Source organism: Camelus ferus, chromosome 16 (assembly GCF_009834535.1).
Source record: "Camelus ferus isolate YT-003-E chromosome 16, BCGSAC_Cfer_1.0, whole genome shotgun sequence".
NCBI classification, from domain to species: Eukaryota; Metazoa; Chordata; class Mammalia; order Artiodactyla; family Camelidae; genus Camelus; species Camelus ferus.
Window position 1 is genome coordinate 1641350 of NC_045711.1, and position 19249 is coordinate 1660598.

Genomic DNA, 19249 nt, shown 5'->3' on the forward strand with positions numbered 1-19249 from the left:
TCTTACAAAACCAATTTATTAGAAACAACATTTACAAGAATAACTGGTGCAGAGTTGTATCTGATTTAATGCAGTCAGAAAGAAAGAACTTTTTCCCCCCTGATTTGATGATATATCTTATTTTTCTGAAGTTAGAAGACCTACGGTTTTAAGGCAAGGAGCTGGAATTCCATGAGCAAACACATACAAGAAAGATACACAGAGAAATTCAAACTTTGCATTATGGAGAGAAATCAGTAGAATAAGATTACTAATAAATGGAATATTAGCCATGTACTGTTTTAAATTTCCATCAGTTATAGGAATATTTTATTGTTATTATTTGGATTTGTGTTTTAAAAGGGTTCTTATAGACAGAAAAACAAGTAAGTAATTGCAGTAGCATTATTGAGTATCAGTGTTTTAGTTAGAAGAATAATTCTACAGCTATATTCATCTGCTCAGGCTGCCACAGCAAAATGTCACAGAATGGGTGGCTTATGCAACAGAAACTTATTTCTCACCACTGTAAAGGCTGGGAAGTCCAAGGTCATGGAGTTGATAGGGTTAGTTTCACTCTGAGGTCTTCTCTCAGCTTGTAGGCAGCCACCGTTTCCCTCTGTGCTCACATGAAATTCTTTGTGTGTGTACAGAGAAACGGACAGAGAGAGCTCTCTGGTGTCCCTTCTTATAAGGACTTGAATCCTATCAGATTATCAGATCAAAGCTCCACTCTTATGACCTCATTTAACCAATTACTTCCTTCCAAATCTACAAACACGGCCACACTGAGGATTAATGGCTTCAACATACAAATTCTAGGGGAGACACAAACATTCCATAACGATGGCCCACCAAAATATAAAAGGGAAAAATCACAGCTCAACAACGTACTTGATTTAAAATTTAAGTTGGTATCTTATAGAACAGTAAGCAGAGCAGAGCTGAGAAACTGCAATGTTAACTCGTTGATCTATGTCTTTCCTAGCTCTGTTTACCTAACAGCCCATACACACCTTTAGAACCAGATTTTGGTCTCTAATGCTATCTTTCACTAAAACCCAGAGAAAATGGATTTTTTGTTTGTCTGTTTTCTATTGGCCTATAATTTCTCTGTAAAGTGACAATTAATGCTTACTATCACAATTAAAGCTCAATAAGGGCTATCCTGAGGGCAAAGAAAATGGGGATAACTATTTTAAAGGATTAAATAATTGTACCAGCGCTGTTTATTCTGCCAAAATGATTAAGACTCACTCAGTCGCTGACTAAATTACCTTGGGAATCTCCCAAGTCCTGCATCAATATAGCAAAGAGAAATGTCAAGAATTCAAGTTCTGCTTCTGGTATGGCCAAGTCAGCTCCTACCAGACCACTCTTCTGCAGATAACTATAAACTGTGGACAATTGAAAAAAAAACTTCATGGAGTCACTGTCGAGGTCCAGACTTGAAAGAAAGAATGACCACACAGGAAGACTGTATTGTTTTTATGGTTTTTAACCACAGGCAGGGGTCATAGTCTGTGCTGTGTAGGGTTAGTAAAGCTTCTTTAGAAAACCACTATTTTTCTGGATGGAACAATAGCTGCTGGAAGGAGTTAGAGGAGGAATCTCTGAATGGAGAGAGCCAGAGAGAGGAAGTTCCTAATTCTGTGTGTCAGCGGTGCCCAAATTTCTAGTTGGCCTGTGAACCGAAAAGAGAATTTTCCCCCAAATGCCAAAGCAGACTGTCACCTCTAGACATCTACATCACAATTGCTTCATCTCGTTTGATTTGGATTTCTTCCTAAATGTTACCACGCCACAGAATATGTAGCTGTTGATTTGCTCTGGATGCCAAACAGACAAGCATATTGTGTAAGATAGCTGAATCCACTGTCTGTGGATGGATCCCAAACACGATGTTCCTTTCGAGACCTGAGAATCGCCGGATACTGTCCAACACAATGTGATCACCTGCCATGTCACTGGCATCGGTGAACTGCACTACCCTTCTCTTCCTCATTGCTCTCAAGAGCTTAGGCTTGTAATACTCTGCTTCTTTTGCAGTGCTGACAAGCACAGCAACATCCTTGGGAGAATAGCCCCTTTCAAAGAGAAACTTGCAAGTGTCTGTCACATGAGTCACTATTTGATTCAGAGTCAAGTTTTCCTTAATATTTAGGGTTCCCTGAACACCCTGAGCCCATTCAGCCTCAAGAAGCATCTGTAGGGACCCAGAGGGGATGTTAGGTGGAGGATTTTTTCTGACCTCCTGCAATACTCCTTGTAGGTAGCTGGCTATTTGATTTGCATTGCGGACCACTCTGGTGAGCTCTTCCCTCGGATATTGGGCTGAGAAAGCAGGGAGGCCAGTAGATTCCACATGGTTGGTCTGAAAGTAATCTAGAAAGATCCAGAGAATTCCTGGGCAATCCTTTTCACTCCTAGTGATGCTTTTTGCCTTCTCATACCAGTCCCCATCTTCAACACGGAAATTCTGAGCTTCATCGATGATGATGTGTTGAATGTTTTTAAAGTCTTTATTCATGAAGGTTTTCCGGGTCACCGCATGGCAGATATTTTTGTTACTGTAAAAATTAAAATGACACATTCAGGTTTTCTTAAAGTAAATAAAGGAAGAAAATGAGTCCATCATACTCCTACAAACACAGTACTGTTGTCAGAGATCAAGTTACCATCTTACTGCCATGGAACCAGGTGGTTTGGGTTGAGGGGGTTGTGGAGTAAATTCAGACTGAACCTCATTTGGTGACAGTAAGACCCAACTGCTTACCTGATGAAGTTCCTCAGAGGCTGGTTCTCACAAACGTAGAGAATTTTATTTGCCTCGCAGTGAAACAGATTCCTGATCTTCTCCATGATTTTCACAGCCATGATGGTCTTCCCTGAGCCAGGTAAGCCGTGGATAAATAATTTTCTGTTTTTGCGGAGGTTTTTTGAGAAGATTTCATACTGCTGAGCTGTGAGCAGATTTAAAACCTCACAGCCAAGCTGGTCACTCAAGAAAGATCTGAAGCCAAGCAAAACAATCACAAGGGACTGCAGCAAGCCTTCCATTTGCTGGGTGTTCACAAGGTAATAGGACCTAGGGTAATCGATCAGAGAGCCTGAACCCTCCAAGGACTCTGCATTGCTCTCAGGACTCAGGTGGAGGACCTTGGTCATGACACGCAGCTTCCCAGTGTAGCCCCCTACGTTCACCAGCTTCTGCTTCAAAGTGAGGGCGGTGCAAGTGCAGTAGACTTGCCCGCCTGCGTCTGGCTCTCTGAGAATGGTGTAGAGAATGGGAGGGCTGTTCTGTGTTATCAGCAGAGCATCACAGATGACTCCCTGCTTCTCTTCCAAGTTCAGATCCACAGCCCAGCTTCTAGAAAGAATTAAAATTCCCTGGGAGAATGGATATATTTGCTTATTGATTAATTCCTCCAGACCTTCATTCTGTGAGGACAGCTCCTTCCAGAGGGATTTGGGAGTACGTTTCAGACATCCTGGTGACACTAGATATGGAAAGAATTATAAATTTAGGAGCAAAATCATGTTTATTTTAATGATAATTATAATTAATCAAAATTAATTACTATAATCTTATTACTTATGACAAATTATGTATTTTTGCATATATTATTTTGCCAGTATTATTATATTGCAGTAAAGGAAAAGAAGCCTTGAAAACTCCAGCACATTTCACCTAAGCCTATGTGCTTATTATGTTTATGACCTTTGAAAATTCCTTAACCTCTCTAAGACTCTGTTCCCTCATCTGTAAAACAAAACTAAACAAAAAAAAAACACTAGCACATTTCCTATGGTGAGGGATAAATGAAATAGTATAAAGTATCTGCTCCTTGTAGCTGCTTGAGAAATGTTTGTTTTGTTCCCCTTCTTACTCTTAAAGTACATGAATCTCAAAATGTCCCTGACCAGTTCCCACTGATGGAGGTAGGGGAAGCCCTCCCAGGAAGGAGGTGCTCATTAAGTATCTGTGGAGGAGATGGAGCTACATAAAACCTTATTAGCAGGGAACTCCCTACAGTCCTGCACTGGGAGATCTTGAGATTAGACCCTGAGATAACTCTCCTGAAGCAAACTCTGGCATCACTCACAAATCTGTGTAAGACTGTATCCATCACAGGAGTCTCCCCTTTGTCCTGAGGGAGCAAGGAACAATTATGTGACATGAGAATAAACTTGCACTGACATAAGTTTAAACTTGCATTGACATAAGTTTAAAACTTATGTCAATGATTATTTGTTACAGGTGGAGGGAAATGAAGAGATTGTTATCATCCTGTTGTGGTGTTTTCAGATCACATATCAGAATCAGGATTTCTAGTGGTAATTTCCAGTGAAATTATTCACATTTCATTGGTAGTCATTTGTTGTTCCTTGCGGTGGTGCTTTCTCACCTGTACCAGGTATTCACACAACTTGATTTTGCCTGCAACCTGGGTGATGGTGAGTAGGAGATGGCATCTGTTATGAGACACGTCCAGATTTTGGAGATGTTAAAAGGTGGGGGGAAGTGTGCATCGTGGGATGGATGAAGTAGGGTAATATGAGGATATGTTTTAAATGGAGCTTTAGAAACCAAAGGAAGTATAAAATCATTAAAACACATCATTTGTTGATGGTATCAGGGAGTTTACACACATCTCTGGTTCTCACAATTCTGCAAGGCTTATTGTTCTCTTTTTCGTATGAGCAAATGGGAACTCAAACAGGTCAAGTGACTTGTCCATGGTCACACCAGTGGGAAATGGTATAACCAGCATCTAAACCTGGTGGTGTCCCAGACACCAGACCCTCAGTTGTTTTCACTCTTCTACATGGCCCTGCAAGCCACACAGACTACCCCTGCCTGATAAATGGAGAAAGTCACTAAAGCATTTGATGTTCGTAGCAAAACATGTTTTGCCTCATTGTCAGACAGATCTTATTTTTCCTTAATTACATAATGCCTCCTTAGGAAATTATATGAAGGCAAGAAGTGTCCCTTTCATTTCTTTGATATTCCACATGGCACTTAGCGAATTACAGGGGTCAGACTAGGTGTCAATAAATGTCACTGCTCCACGTGCACCATTCTCCATGTGACTTGGGGTCCCTGTGCCCTTGTGTAGGTGTGCTCTGAGGCTCTAATACCTCCTCTACTTTTGTCATCTGATAAGCTCCTCTCATTCTTTCCAGAACTCCCATTCTGTTCTCTGCTTAGGGCACAGAACTTTGTATCCATACTCGGCACTAATCTCACCATGGACCTAGGGGAATCTTTGGAAACAGAGCACTGATGTGTCCAGAGTGGTTGTTTTCCAAATACAGGAAATCAGGTGAGGACTCCTAATGGTTTAGGGTACCAGGATGAAGGTCGTTGGGGGCTGGTTGATTGTGATCTACTACCCCAAGCCCTGACTTTCTTTAGTAACAATAATTTCAGTTACAAATAAAATTTCTTTTTTGGATAACCACTGCATTTCTTTCAAGAAAAACATTTACTGTATTTAATCTGAAGCTAAATTACTGTCAATCAATAGTAATAGTTAACATAATGAGGACATCCCTATTCTTGATATTTGGGGTCCAATTGCAAAACAAAACATGACCTGGCTGTTTACCACTGTGAGTGTTCACAAACTAAGAATAGCAGACTCTGAAAATGAAAACTGGCTTTAAAAATAGTTTAATTACGTAATACATTCCCAAAGTCCAAATACCAAATCATACCTACTACCATATGCTCTGTTTCCTGACTTCCTGATCCCATCACACTCCCCTATCGCACTTTTTTTTTCTTTTTTAAATTTCTTGTCTATTCTTCCAAAACTTCTTTGTGCAAATACAAACAAATATTCCCCCCTTTCTTACACAATAGGTAGCAAACTATTCAGCACTTTTCACACAGCAATATTTGCTGGAGATTGTTCCACATCAGTACATAGTTTCCTTTTCTTTTGGTTTAACAAGCTATTTTATGGATGTGACATATGTCCCTGCTGATGGGTGCTTGGGTTTTCCCTGCAATCTTTTGCTTTTATGATAATATTACAGTGCGTAACCTTGTACAATAGATATGCACACAGGAATATATAAAGAATAATGTCTTAGCATTGGGATTACTGGGTAAAAGGGTCAATGTATTTCTAATTTTGATAGATATTGCCAAATTGTCCTCCAGTGGAGTTGTACCAATGTGAACTCCTGCTAGTAATGTCCAAGAAGGCTTGTTTCCCCACAGTGCAGGATATAAAACATGTCAGATTTTTTTTTTAATTTTTTACAATCCAATAAATAAAAATGATACCTGATTTTAATCTGCATATCTCTTATTTTGTTTAATATTAAGCATCTTTTCAAATGCTTTTGAAAGTCATTTGAATTTTATTTTCTCTGAATTATCTTTGTTGATTTTTTCTCTGTTAAGTTTTTCTTAATTCTTATCAACTTTTCGAAGCTCTTTATATGTTAGAGACATTGGCTGACTGTTTGTGATATGACTTGCAAATATTTTTCCCAGTTGGTCAATGACTTTGTACTGAGCCATGCACAATGCCTTTTTAAAAAATGTAATCATATATATCAGTCTGCTTTCACGGTTTCTGGATTTTGAACCTTGATTTTCCTAATCCTCATGTCAGAATTATAAAGGCGTTTTACCCATATTTTCTTCTAGAACTCTTAATGGCTTTAATTTTTTTTTAATTCTTGATCCATTCAGAGCTTATGTTGGTATATGGAATAAAGTGTGAATCTATCATTTTAAAACTAAATTGCTACCCACTTATACCAATATCTCTTTATTGAAAGATCTATTCTTCTCCACTTAACTTCAGAGGGAAAGTCCATCATAAACTAAATTCTGACATGTGCTTACATCTATTCCCGGACCTTCTATTCTGTACCCTTGGTCTACTTATATGCTATTGAGGATTTATAATGACTTGGTATCTGGATAGCCCTTCTTGCTGCTCTTTTTCAGGTTTTTATTTCCTGGCTCTTCTTGCTTGTTTATTTTTCCACTGGAACTTTAGAATAAAATTATCTAGATTAAGTTAATCTCTTTTTTTAATTGATACCTCATTATGTTTATAAAATAACGTAGGGAGAATTGACAACTTTATGATGTTGACTCTCCCTTTCAAGAACATGATATATGTTTCCATTTGATTCAAGTATTCTTCTGTGTCCTTCAATATTATTTTAACTTTTTTCTCAGATTGGTTTATCTTATATATTTTAACTTTTTGTTTCTATTGAAATTGGGTATTTTGATTGTTATATTAGGATATTAAATTCTGCATATTGATTTTCACATATGCTTCATGTAATGCTACTAATACAATTATTTATATTCAATCTGAATTCTTCCATTGCTTATAGTTTTTCATTAGAGTCTCTTGAATACAGTCCTATCTTCTTCCATTTTTATCCCTCTAATTTCTTTCTCTTGTCTAATTGCATTGGCCAATAATTATTTCACAAAAGTTGTAGTAGTGCACATGATGGTTTTGTCCCTGAATTTAATAGAATGCCTCTAATATCTCCCAATTAACATGATGATCTTTGGGGGATATTGATAGATATAGACATATAGGCATAAGTATAATGTTAAAGAAATGTCTATAGGTTCCTATTTTATTGAGTCTTTTTAAAATATAAATGTATATTAGGTTTTTCAAATGCCTTTTCAGTATATTAGAAGATAATCATATAATTTTTCTGCATAAATGAATAGAAATGATGGGTTATAACCCTAACTCTCTTCATGTTGTTTCATCCTTTCATTCCTGGAGTTCTGTCTCTGCATCTTCATTCATAAGTAAGATTAGTCTGAGTTTTCCTATTTTATGCTATCTCTGTCAAGTTCTGCAATTGCTGTTACTCTCATTTAAAAAAATAACCTGAGAATTTTCATTCTTTTTCTATGGCTCTGGAACAATTCAAATAGTGTTGAAAGTGTCCATTCTTCAAATGTTTGGTACAAATCCTGAAAAATTAATTTTTAAATCAATTTTTTATACCAGAATAATAGGTTGTCACTCTATAAGTATAAAGCCCAGCATTTTGTTTTTAGATATTATTTATTCCATGGTAGTAAGCTCTGCTCAAACATAGTTTACTGAGTTTAGAAAATAATTATCAATGCTTATGTTTACTCTTGGATATAATACTGTTTATTAGGAAGAGTTTTAAAATATAAATTTGATATGCAAATGAATGCAAAGATCTCAATTAGGTAAGGTGAAAGATAAAATCTTAAATTGAGCAGTCATTATCTATTAACTTAATGGTCTTCAGTAGACATTTACACATATATAGGATATCTGTGTATCAGATTCTAGTGCCAGATAAGCCATTGATTGACTGCATAGAGTTGATCAAGTGGTTTTTCCTCTCTAGGAATGTAGAAAGAGGACACCAAAGGACTCCTAGGTAAAGCCTAACATACTGGGAGCAAGGGAAGAGAGCAGGAAAAGAGGCACCGTCCTTGGTTCTGAAACATGATTTTGTGCTGTTACACTATTGTTTCTCCTAAACCCAAAACACGTTCACAGATGTTGTAATTGATCTTCATTTTATTTGTTTTGTGTTACATCTTGATATAAATTTTCTTGTTTCATATTCACAACCATCACTCCTCTGGAAAATCTGGCCAGAGGTGGGCAGTTTTTTGCTCCTAGTGCAGCGTATGCCTCTAGTTGAACTAGATAAAAGGCTTCCAATATGGATGAGCATCAGAATCATGTGAGTAGTTAGACAAAAATGCACATTATGAGATGCTATCTTCAGATATTCTAATTTATTAAGTCTGGAAGGGGCAACCAGGTGTCTGAACTTTTTAAAATAACCAGAAATGTGGGTGATCATCCAATGTGAGAACTATAAGACCAAAAGGTCTTTATGGCACTAATGTCCCTGGATTCTCTCTGTGCTACTACCTCAGCCAGTGAGGTCAATGAGGGCTCATTTCTAACCTACTTATCATCCACATGCTTGTCGCATTATCACCTCATCCACATAGGTTTTGTAGAGCATATTTTCAGGATTTAAAAAACAAAAAAACAAACATAACAGTTTATCTCCCCTTATCCTAATGTAGAAACAAGCTGGTGTCAAGTAGGCAAACCATAGTTACTACCTGGAAATAAATGTTGCTGGAGATCCTTCTTATGTTCCAGGCCTTTCTTGGAATACACTGGTCTGCTAAGAGGAGGCCTGTTAGACAGACTCAGCTGAGATTCAAAGTCCTTGCACAACCATGGAAGATCTTAACAAAGAAAGGAAACTCATGTTAATCTCTTCACCACTGAAAAAGACCGTATGAATGGCTAAATTATATGACTATCTAGGTGGTATGACTTGAGACATGATGACAAAAAAATACTGCATTCGCCCTGTATAGACAAGTACCTTTATTACACATAAAAGTTGCCAAAATCCATCATAAAAGAGATGTTATTTGTAAGTTTGAATGTGTTTCCCATTCAATATAAGTCTTCACTCTTTGTATCTGGATAGCGTTTTGTCAGTATTTCTCTTATGGTACATAGCACATTCTTTTACTACACGTATCTATGCATATATCTGTGGTGTGTATATCCCCACCATGGACAATTGTAAGCTACTCATGTGAAGTCACTAAATGCAGAGTTGGGAAGAAACGCACAGTAACACTATTTTATAGTATTTCCATTATACAGGTACAATAGATGTAAATAACCTCACAAACATAGATAATCCTAAAATGTAGTAAATAATTAGGTTTTATATTTATTATATTTGTTTTCAACATAATTTATGTAACTATAAGTCTATATAACTTACTTTTTAATTATGTCTGTTTAACAATTGGCTCACAAAATTCCCAAGAATTTAATACATGGCTCTTGAGCCAGTAATCCAGTACACCACTGCAAGGCAATATCCCCAAACAATTTTTCTTTTCATCTGATGTGGGAAACTGCCTATTATAAGACACTTGATTTGAGCTAATCTCCCAATAAACTTTTCTCATGTGTGGAAAGTAGGCTACTTAAAGATTCAAAAAACACAGAGCTTAGTGAGTTCAAAGTCACAGGAAGCAAAGGGAAACCTGTTGAACATGAAGGTTCCAAAGAGGCAGAAAGGACAGGGAGGGAGTTTTCTCCCTCTTACCTGGATCTGTGTCCATCATCATGCCCACCCACTCCTGAGTGGTCAGGCTGCAGACTTGCTTGTCCTTCACCATCCAGGATCTGGGAGCTTCTGAGAACACAGCACCACAGAATGGCTTCACTTCGATCACACAAGCATAGCCATATAGCTTTCCATCAGCTAAAACATCCAAGATTTTGAGTGTGAAATCTATCTTGCATTGAGATTGGCAAAAATGGACACGAGGTAATTTATATATTGCTTGTTCTATTTTCTTTTTCAAAGAGTCACAGTCAACATTTTCTTTAGCACATCCCACAACTTTCCTAGTCTCATCATCCACTCCAATAAAAAGATGGCCCCCTTCAGCATTTGCAAATGCAGAGACATACTTTGGAATTATGTTTTTCACATATTCTTGAATGTGTTTTGTAGAAAACTGCTTATACTCTATGAATTGAGACTCCGGGAAAGGCAAGATTTCACCATATTCAAGCTGGTCTTTTTGGAAAACTTGGTAAGTAGGATCCGAGTTACAGAGATCTTTATGCATAACCCTGACAATTTTACCACAGGGTTCGTTCCTGGAGACTTTTGTATCTCTTTTCTTCTTCAGGAAATTGAATGTCTCTCTTGAATCCATGAGAACTACAGAGGTGCCAGATCTACGGTATAATGAAGAACTCAGGCTACAAATGCGGGGCTTAAAAGAACTGTCTTCAGGGAAAAGGTCACTGCTCCAAGACTTAACAAAAATGTAATAATGCCTCCCTTGTTGCTTAGTCTCGAAAAAAGCCAGTAAATTTGAAGACTGAATAAGTGCTCTCAAAGACTCTTCTAAATCCAGCCCCATCTCCACAGGGTGCTCATCGTTGTTTGCCATTTCCAGCCGAATCACACCTCCTCCTGAGTTTAATAAAGCACACGCAGCCTTTATAACTTTCTCTGTCTCTTGCTCTCTCTCAGTTTTCTGCAGCAGCTTCTTTCTGTTTCTTTCACCAAGAGTTACTTTTCCTACATCGATGACCAAGTCTGGGTAAGATAATTCTACCACCAAAGATGAATTTCTTTCCTCCATGTTCATTCTGCAACTGAAACCATTAAAACACGTATCTTATTTTGATGAAGAAATAGATTGCACAGTACACAAAACTGCATTTACTAATTTATTTTAAAAATATTTCTTGAATTCTTGTTAAATGCTGGGGGCTGGTGATTAAGTGGTAAATCAAAAATGAGCATAGCCCAGACTCTCAGAGCTTACAGTCTGGAAGGAAAAATGGTTGAATACAGTAATTGCAGTGATGTGTGAAATGTATCCTAAAGGGGGGGAGCACCGAACATCAAGAGTCAGCCTAATATGAATAGGGAAGCCTTCCTGAAGGGAAGAGCATTTAAGCCAAGATCTGAATTAGCCAAGTGAAGGAATCTGAGGTGAGGAGGAGTTATTGCATGACCCCCAGAGTGAAGAGTAGGTAGGAAGGCCTGAAATCAGCAAAGGGAATAGTGAATCGGAGTGGTAGAGAGATGTTCAGTCTGGCTAGACCCTAAGAGTGATGAGAGAGGAGACTACAGAGTTAGGAAAGGGCTGCTGCTTACAATGGAGAGCCAAAGAAGAATTTTAAGGAAGGGAGTGACATGAACAAACAGACATTTTAAAAAGACACATTACTGTAGTTTACTGTACGGGTATTATACCACGATAAATGCGTTAAAATTTTTAAAATTTTAAAATTAAATAATAATAAAAAGACACATTACTGATGAAGAACAGACCCACAGTTGCCAAAGGTTACGGGAAGGAGAGGGTGTGACTACAAAGGGGTAACACAAAGGAGTTTGTTGGGTGATGAAACTGTTCTGTGTCCTAATTGTGGTTGAAATTATATGAATCTATTTATGTGTTAAAACTCACAGAACTGCACACCAAAAGATTTTATTGCATACTTTTTAAGAGTGGGGAGCATATTATTATAGGTGGAGGACAAATCAGAGAGGAGCAAACCAGTAGGGAGGGTTTCACAGTAATCTAAGTGAGAGACAATGGTAGCCTGAACCACAATCGTGGCAGTGGGATGAAAAGATCTGAGCATATCTAGAGAGACATTTAGAAAATAAAATTAACATGGCTCTGTATTGACCAGATAGATATCAAGAGAAAAGATTAAAATTTAGTAACTGGATTTTTGGCTTGGGCAACTGGGTGGTTAATGGTACCACTTACTGGCCAAAGATTCAATGATTACTGAAGGTGGGTGATTGACAAATGGAGATTCACTATCCTAGTCTCTCCTTCTCTTCACACTTGTGCATAGTTGAAACGTTTTCATAAGAAGTTTCAAACTGACTTCATCTATTAATTTTGGGTGGTGGACACAGTGGTGTTCATCATATTGCTCTCTACATTTTTCCGAAAGCTTGAAATTCTTCATGACATAAAAAAGAAAACTTTTACCTCCAAGAATTTCTTAAAGGAGAGTATGGCATATGAATTTAAATTATCAGTAGGAAAGTGGGTGACCTTTTGGATTATGCATTCTTAGGTGGACGGGGCGGGAAATGATGATGGCCGGGGCAGAGGGTGGAAGAAAAAAAGAAGGATCAATGGATTCTAAGACTTACGATGTCAAAAAACTTGTATTTGGGAGTGACTGAGCAAATCAAAAAACTCAACAATACCACAGTGAGGAGAGGGCTCTTAAGACTCTTAGGATTGTGCTGCTACCAACATAGTCATTTTTCTCTTTGGCATGATTAAATGCTGAGGCATGCCATCAAAACACTCATGTATTAATCTTTTTTAGCACGGGGAAACATTCAATGAGTATTCACTGTGGGCACACTAACTGCTATGAGAGACACAAAGAATCTTTTTGCTGGAGACTTACGGTTAAGGATTCATCAAATTACCATGACATGCCTTAAATGGTGTGTGGAGAAAAATCCATAGCCCTAAGTGCCTATATTGGTAAGAGAGAAAAATTAAAATAGAGTAACTTACATCAACATTTAAAGAATCTAGAAAAAGAACTAGATCGCAAAGGAACACAAAATAACAGGAATAATAGATTGAAGGGCAGAAAGAAGTTGGAAAATTCAAAAGCACTTATTTGATTAATTAATAAGATGGAGAGTTTTGTTCTTGTTTGTTTTGCTTTTTGCTTGTTTGGTTTTTTGGTTTGTTTTTTTTTTTTAAGGCAAGCCACTAGCATCTTTATCATTTAAAAAGAGCACTGAACAAATAAAAGGGTTGTTGATGCAGGTGTGACAAGGAACAGAATTCTGAGCAGTAAATTATTTAGAAAGCCAGGTCATTCACAGTCTAACTCATTTATCTGATATGTTCCTTGTGATAAAGTTTATATTTATAACTATCTTGTTCTATATTTTATAACCTTTAAAGTGTCCTATACAAAGTGCTATTTGAGACATCTGGACTTCAAAGTTTTAATGTTTATTCATATGGACATTTACTCTTAAGTATTGTATGTTAATTCATTTCTCTTGGATAAATATTTTCGTATCAGCAACTCTTTTCTATACCTAATAAGTCTGGACTATTTTGTTTGGCATAGAAAGCTTGAGAATTCCTAATCTTTTCTTCTACCTTCAAGATCTAAAAGAAAATCAGTAAATGGGAAACTCTAGTAGATCTCTTCTTATAATATAATGAGAAAAGAGACTGTATTTGACTAAAACATATATTAAGAAATTTGATAAAAATAAATGAATTTTTAAATAGGCATAAAAGTGAAATTGGTTTAATTAAAAACTGAGAACTGAAATAAATAAACATCTGGACAGTTAACAAAGATAGTATTATAAAGTACCTGGCTCCACTGGGTTTACTGGAGAACTTTTTTAAACTTCAAAATCATATAATTTTTACATCATTAAATATACAATGTTTGATACATGAAAAAATATGGCAGAGGGGGAGTGTCTAGCTTAGTGGTAAACTGTATGCCTAACATGCATGAAGTCCTGGGTTCAATCCCCAGTACCTCCATTAAAATAATAAATAAATAAACTTAATTACCACCCCCCTACACACACACAAAAATACAGCATGCTACAAAGTTCAGTCTTATCCTTATCTTATATATTTCATGAACATTGAGACAATCAATAATTCTTTAACCTATTTCTCTGTTATCTCTTATGGTCTTAATAATATTACTTTTTAAACAAGTTGAAAGCATCAAATGAACAGAATATTGCATTCTGTTTTTATCATTAACACTTCTATAAACCTTTGAGTTTGTTATGTTTATAATTATATGTTTCAAAGGCAGCATTACTTTTAATCAAGTAGATGCATATTAATGAACTAAATATTTCTCAATTGTTAAGCATTTGGATTGCTCCCAATACTTAATAACAATAAATAATACTACATTTATTTAACGAGTATTTAGAGGACATCTATTATTGGCCAAGCACTGTGCTGAATTCAGAGTAGATAGTGGTGAACACAACAAATGACGTGGTCCCCGCTCTCAAGGAGCTCACTGTTTAGAGAAGTGCACAGTTAATAAATGACTACTACAGATAAAAGTTCGGAATGCCAGGGAAGCTTAGAATGAAACAGGTGTCCTTATCTGGCAGTTGGAAGGAGGGTGGGTTCACAGAAAGTTTTCCAGAATAAGTAAAATTTTGAGTGAAGATATGAAGAATGTAAATGAGGTAGAGCTAATTAGGTGAAGAAGCCAGAAAAAACTTTCCAGAGAGAAGTAGGAAGGAGTATGTCAAGTTCAAAGAGCTGACTGAAGCACAGAGATGGAGAGGCAGAGTCAGGAACTAAGGCTGGAAAGGTGATCAGGGATCAGATTGTGCATTTGGACTTTTTTCTGAAAGTAATGGAAGCCACCGGAGGATTTTAAGCAGGAAGACATCACATCAGATGCACGATTTTTTTTACAAAGTTCTTTCTGGCTGCAGCATGGAGAATGGATTGGAGGAGGCTAGAGTAGTTGTGGGAAAGAACTTTGAGGATGCTATTTCTATAGTCCAAATGAGAAAAGATGGTGATGTGGGCTATTAGTGACTGTGCAGGTGAAGAGAAGTGACAGAGCTGAGAGATATTTAGAAATAAATAGAAGGACCTTGTGATTGATGGGAACTCAAGTCCATTGCTCAAATTGTTTTTCTTCTCCTCCCTAACTAAATAGTTAGGAACCAAAATTAGCCTACTCACTGGTAGTTTATGAAAGACTGCTTCTCAGTCTAGATTAAAACAAGCAGCAACCACACAAAAACCTATACATAGATGTTTGTAGCAGTTTTATTCATAATTATCCAAACTTGGAAGTAGCCAAGATGTCCTTCAGCGGGTGAACGGATAAGTAAACTGTAGTACATCCAGACAATGCTATGTTATCTAGACTAAAAAGAAGTGATCCATCAAGCCAGAAAAGACAAGGAGGAAACTTAAATGCCTATTACTAAATGAAAGAAGACAATGTGAAAAGACATGCCGTATGATTCCAACTATATGACATTCTGGAAAAGGCGAAACTATGGGGACAGTAAAAACATCAGTGGTTGCCAGGGGTTGTGGGAAGGGAGGGATGAATAGGTGGAGCACAGAGGATTTTCAGGGCAGTGAAAATACTCTGTAATCATGTAATCATGGATACATGTCATGTCATTATACATTTGTCCAAACCATAGAACGTACAGACCAAGAGTGAACCATAATGTAAACTAGGGACTTTGGGTGATTATGATGTTTCAATGTAGGCTCATCAACAATGTTGGTAACAAACGTATCACTGTGGTGAGGGATGTTGACAATGGGAGAGGCTATGCTGGTGTGAGGGCAAGGGGTATATGGGAAATCTTTGTACTTCCTTTTCAATTTTGCTGTGTACCTAAAACTTAAAAATCACCTATCTATATATATATCTAGATATATAGATATATAGATATAGATATATTTAAATAATTAAGCTAAACAGTGAAAAAGAGAAATAAGATCCCTATATGGACAGAGAATCAGGATATATGCCAAAGCTTGAATGGCCATAGGGAAAAATCCCAAGAAATCAAGATCTGAGATGAAGAGTTTTGATATAAGAAGACCAGATAAGTCAAATCCAGATAAAAATCAGGAGGTTGGTTGGAAAGATTATGTCTGTGCTTATCCTTATGAGCTGAAATAGCTTACCTAATTGAGCCAGGCACTGCACCCAAAACTATGTATGCATTATCTCACTGCCTCCTCACAACAAATACTATTATCTTCTCATTTTTATTAATTAAGAAACTGAGGTTGGGGAACACATTCAGAATCCCATGGACAGCAGTTTACAGTCAGTAATATCTAGTGCTCCTAAACAAAACCTAGATTCTTAATCATTATGCAAACTAATTTCCTGAATTAGTAGGGCTCGCAGGAGTGGGACAGTCAGAGAGCAGGAAGATTTTCATGACTCTTTGATAGTATGACCACTTCAGCACAATCTCCCTGGTATTAGATGCAGCCTTCATTTTATAAAACACATTTGACAAGATAACCTAAGAAAAATATGAGTCAATTTCTAAAAATAGGCAGGCAAAAGTCATATGCAAAACGTTGCCAGACAGAATACTTCACACATTAAAAACATCTTTAGACCCAGGAGAGAAGTGTTCTTAAATAAGACAAGAAAATTACAAACCATAATGGGAATAGAGGCTACCTAGATGAAAATTTTTAATTTCTTCTGACCAAAAAATACCATAAAAAAGACAAGCATAAAAGGAAAATAAAACTGTCCCTATTTACAGATGATAAGCTAAACCTAGAAAATCCCCAAAAATCTATTAAACAAAACCCCCAGAACTAATAAATGAGTTAGTAGAACTTCAAATTTATCTACAATATTTTACTTATTGAAGTTTTAAAAAGCTTGAAGGAACTATGGCAAAATGCCAAGAGTTGTCAATTTGAGGTAACAGTAACAAAACTGGGGATGACAAAAGAAGTGTTTGTTTTATTTGGTTTTTGTACTTATTTACGTTTATTATTATTGCTCTTCTTAAACACACACACACTCCCGCACACATAAACTCAAATTAGGTTTATCTCAGAATACAAGATTACACAAGAAAAACCATTAATTAATAACGTATCACAAGAACAATTAAAGTCAAAATTATCTCAATAAATACAAAAATTTGATGATATTTACAAAGTTTTCTAGAGAAGCATTATTTAAGAATAGTAGCAGGAAGGTATTCTAATCTTAAGACTCTTCAGGCAACATCAGACACACCCAGACACACACAACCTCACAGTCCCGCTTACCCGTGCTCACGGCTCGCGCTTGCGCACTCCCGCTGGTCAGCCCTGCGCCTGCGCTCTGCGCTCTACCGGTTTGGAGATGGTGTGTAAGGAGTGGGCCGAGGTAAGGGGAACAGAGCCTCTGCGCGTGGGCCCAAGAGGAAGAATGGAATGGGGATGGTAGGGTTATGAACACCTGGGGCTGAGAAAATTACAATCCACAAAGAAACAAACGGGCATTGCACCAAGGAGATCCCAACCTCAGACCTGGCTCTCTGCCTTCAAGCATCCTGTTATCTTGTATTTCACAGATGAAGACTCAAACCAGAGGAGTTAAGGCCTGCTCGGGATTAGAACCAGCATTACACACCCTCTCGGATTTACTTCTCTCCCCTACGCCAGTGCTGTAGTTACAGCCTCCAGTGTTTCGCTGTTTATTTAATTTGGATCTAAAAAACATCTTGGCTACAGTAATAAAAGCATATTTATGTTGTAAAAATGTGGGTGGCACTTGATGTCAAGAAAATACCCAGAATATCTGTAGGCATTGCCTGTGTCTAGGAAAATATGTTACTACAAATGATTTTTTTTCCCTATTATAGCATGGCAAATATTACTCAACCATCCACATACTGAATTATTCACAATTTTGTATTTATTTGTGCCCCTTCTCCAAAAAGATTAGAAGAAGCAACTTGTTAAAGTTGGGCAAGTTACTTTCCAATGTTTTTAGTTAATATTAGTAAACAAAATAACCAAATGTATTTTTGACACACTTGCAAAAAAATAACCTGGAAGATCCAACTAGTTCAGAGATTCCTGTCAATATATCTTAAGTTTCTCCTGAAAATGAAAGCGTATACGTTATGAATAACAAGAAAGCCCTTTTCACAGAGATCAACCCATTGGGCACTTGTTCCCGCCAAGGCTCTAGCCCCTCCCTGTCCATTCTGACAGTTTGTTCCTAGGTAGTTCGTTGATCGGGCCAGACTATGATCCTCTACACCGCTGTCTGTCTCAGATCTCTGTCAGATCGTCAGGCTGGAATCCTGTATCCTGCATTGCTGGCCTCAGCTAGATGGTGAGTCCCATCTAAGAGCCAGTTTCCTGTTTCACTTACTTAAGAAAAAGTGTGGGCATAATATGTCCACCTCAGCCTCTCTTGCTGAAGTAGATGTATCTGGAAGGGTCTGTAGCCACAGGGTGGATTTTTGTCTTAGAGTTCTGTGGTCCTTTTTTCAGCCCACCCTTTCTGTTGAACAGGCATTGCTTGGGTCTCTCGAGAATTAGAAGATTCCTCAGGGTCAGGATGCTGTCCTATTCAAGTGTCTGCAGCTTAACAAGAGCGAGTTCAGGAGGAATGCCAAGTTTTTCTTTCCTTGAAAAACGAAACTAGAATGTACCTGCCCTTGTAAAGTTTTTATTTCCCTGAAACTTAAGCTAGATGTGTTCCTGTTTTAGGTTTCGATCTCTCAGAAAACTATTTAGAATGCACTTGCCTCTTAATGCCTGTCTTTCTAGCCTCAAAGTGGGGAAAACTGTTTCCCTATCAATAGAAATTTGCCCTTTTCTGGGGTGGGGGAGGTCAAACCATTTTACTGAGGAGACTCGGGGGAGGGTCGAAGGGCTGGGAGAACAAGTTGATCTGACTTCCTCGTCCCGCCGGGATCTCTCGAGCTTCACACTTGCTGAAAGCAGAAATTTGCCCTTTTAATAAGTAGGTGACAGGCGTGTTAGTTCTGGCTTGACTCTAAAGGAACAGTTTAAGGTAACTTCTTAGAGAACAAAGCTACAGAAAAACCTGTTTGGATACACATCAAACTATTATTAAGGATTACCCCCTGGGGAGTGGAATTGGAAAGGAAGATTGAG

The 19249-nt window shown here is 37.5% G+C and overlaps 1 protein-coding gene and 2 long non-coding RNA genes across 4 annotated transcripts in view; 2 read left to right on the forward strand and 1 right to left on the reverse strand.

Annotated features, from left to right (window-relative positions):
- Positions 1-19249, reverse strand: part of LOC102524125 (schlafen family member 11) — a 20059-nt gene continuing 810 nt past the window's right edge. The window contains exons 1-5 of one of the 2 annotated variants that reach the window (XM_032498245.1): positions 17402-17536; positions 10132-11201; positions 9116-9244; positions 2756-3479; positions 1-2549 (exon numbers count right to left, since the gene is read on the reverse strand). In XM_032498245.1, coding sequence (XP_032354136.1) covers positions 1766-2549; positions 2756-3479; positions 9116-9244; positions 10132-11194 — 2700 coding nt within the window. In that variant the 5' untranslated portion in view covers positions 11195-11201; positions 17402-17536 and the 3' untranslated portion in view covers positions 1-1765. Of the gene's footprint in view, positions 2550-2755; positions 3480-9115; positions 9245-10131; positions 11202-17401; positions 17537-19249 lie in introns of those variants that run through there. The other variant, XM_006174863.3, reaches the window with a different exon arrangement.
- LOC116669244 lies at positions 4239-10857 on the forward strand. Its single transcript, XR_004326572.1, has 4 exons — positions 4239-4317; positions 5170-5309; positions 10546-10627; positions 10727-10857. It is a non-coding gene; the product is annotated as an uncharacterized LOC116669244 (long non-coding RNA).
- LOC116669246 overlaps positions 18348-19249 on the forward strand; it is a 25701-nt gene continuing 24799 nt past the window's right edge. The window contains exon 1 of the long non-coding RNA XR_004326573.1: positions 18348-18458. This is a non-coding gene — a long non-coding RNA (uncharacterized LOC116669246). The remainder of the gene's footprint in view (positions 18459-19249) is intronic.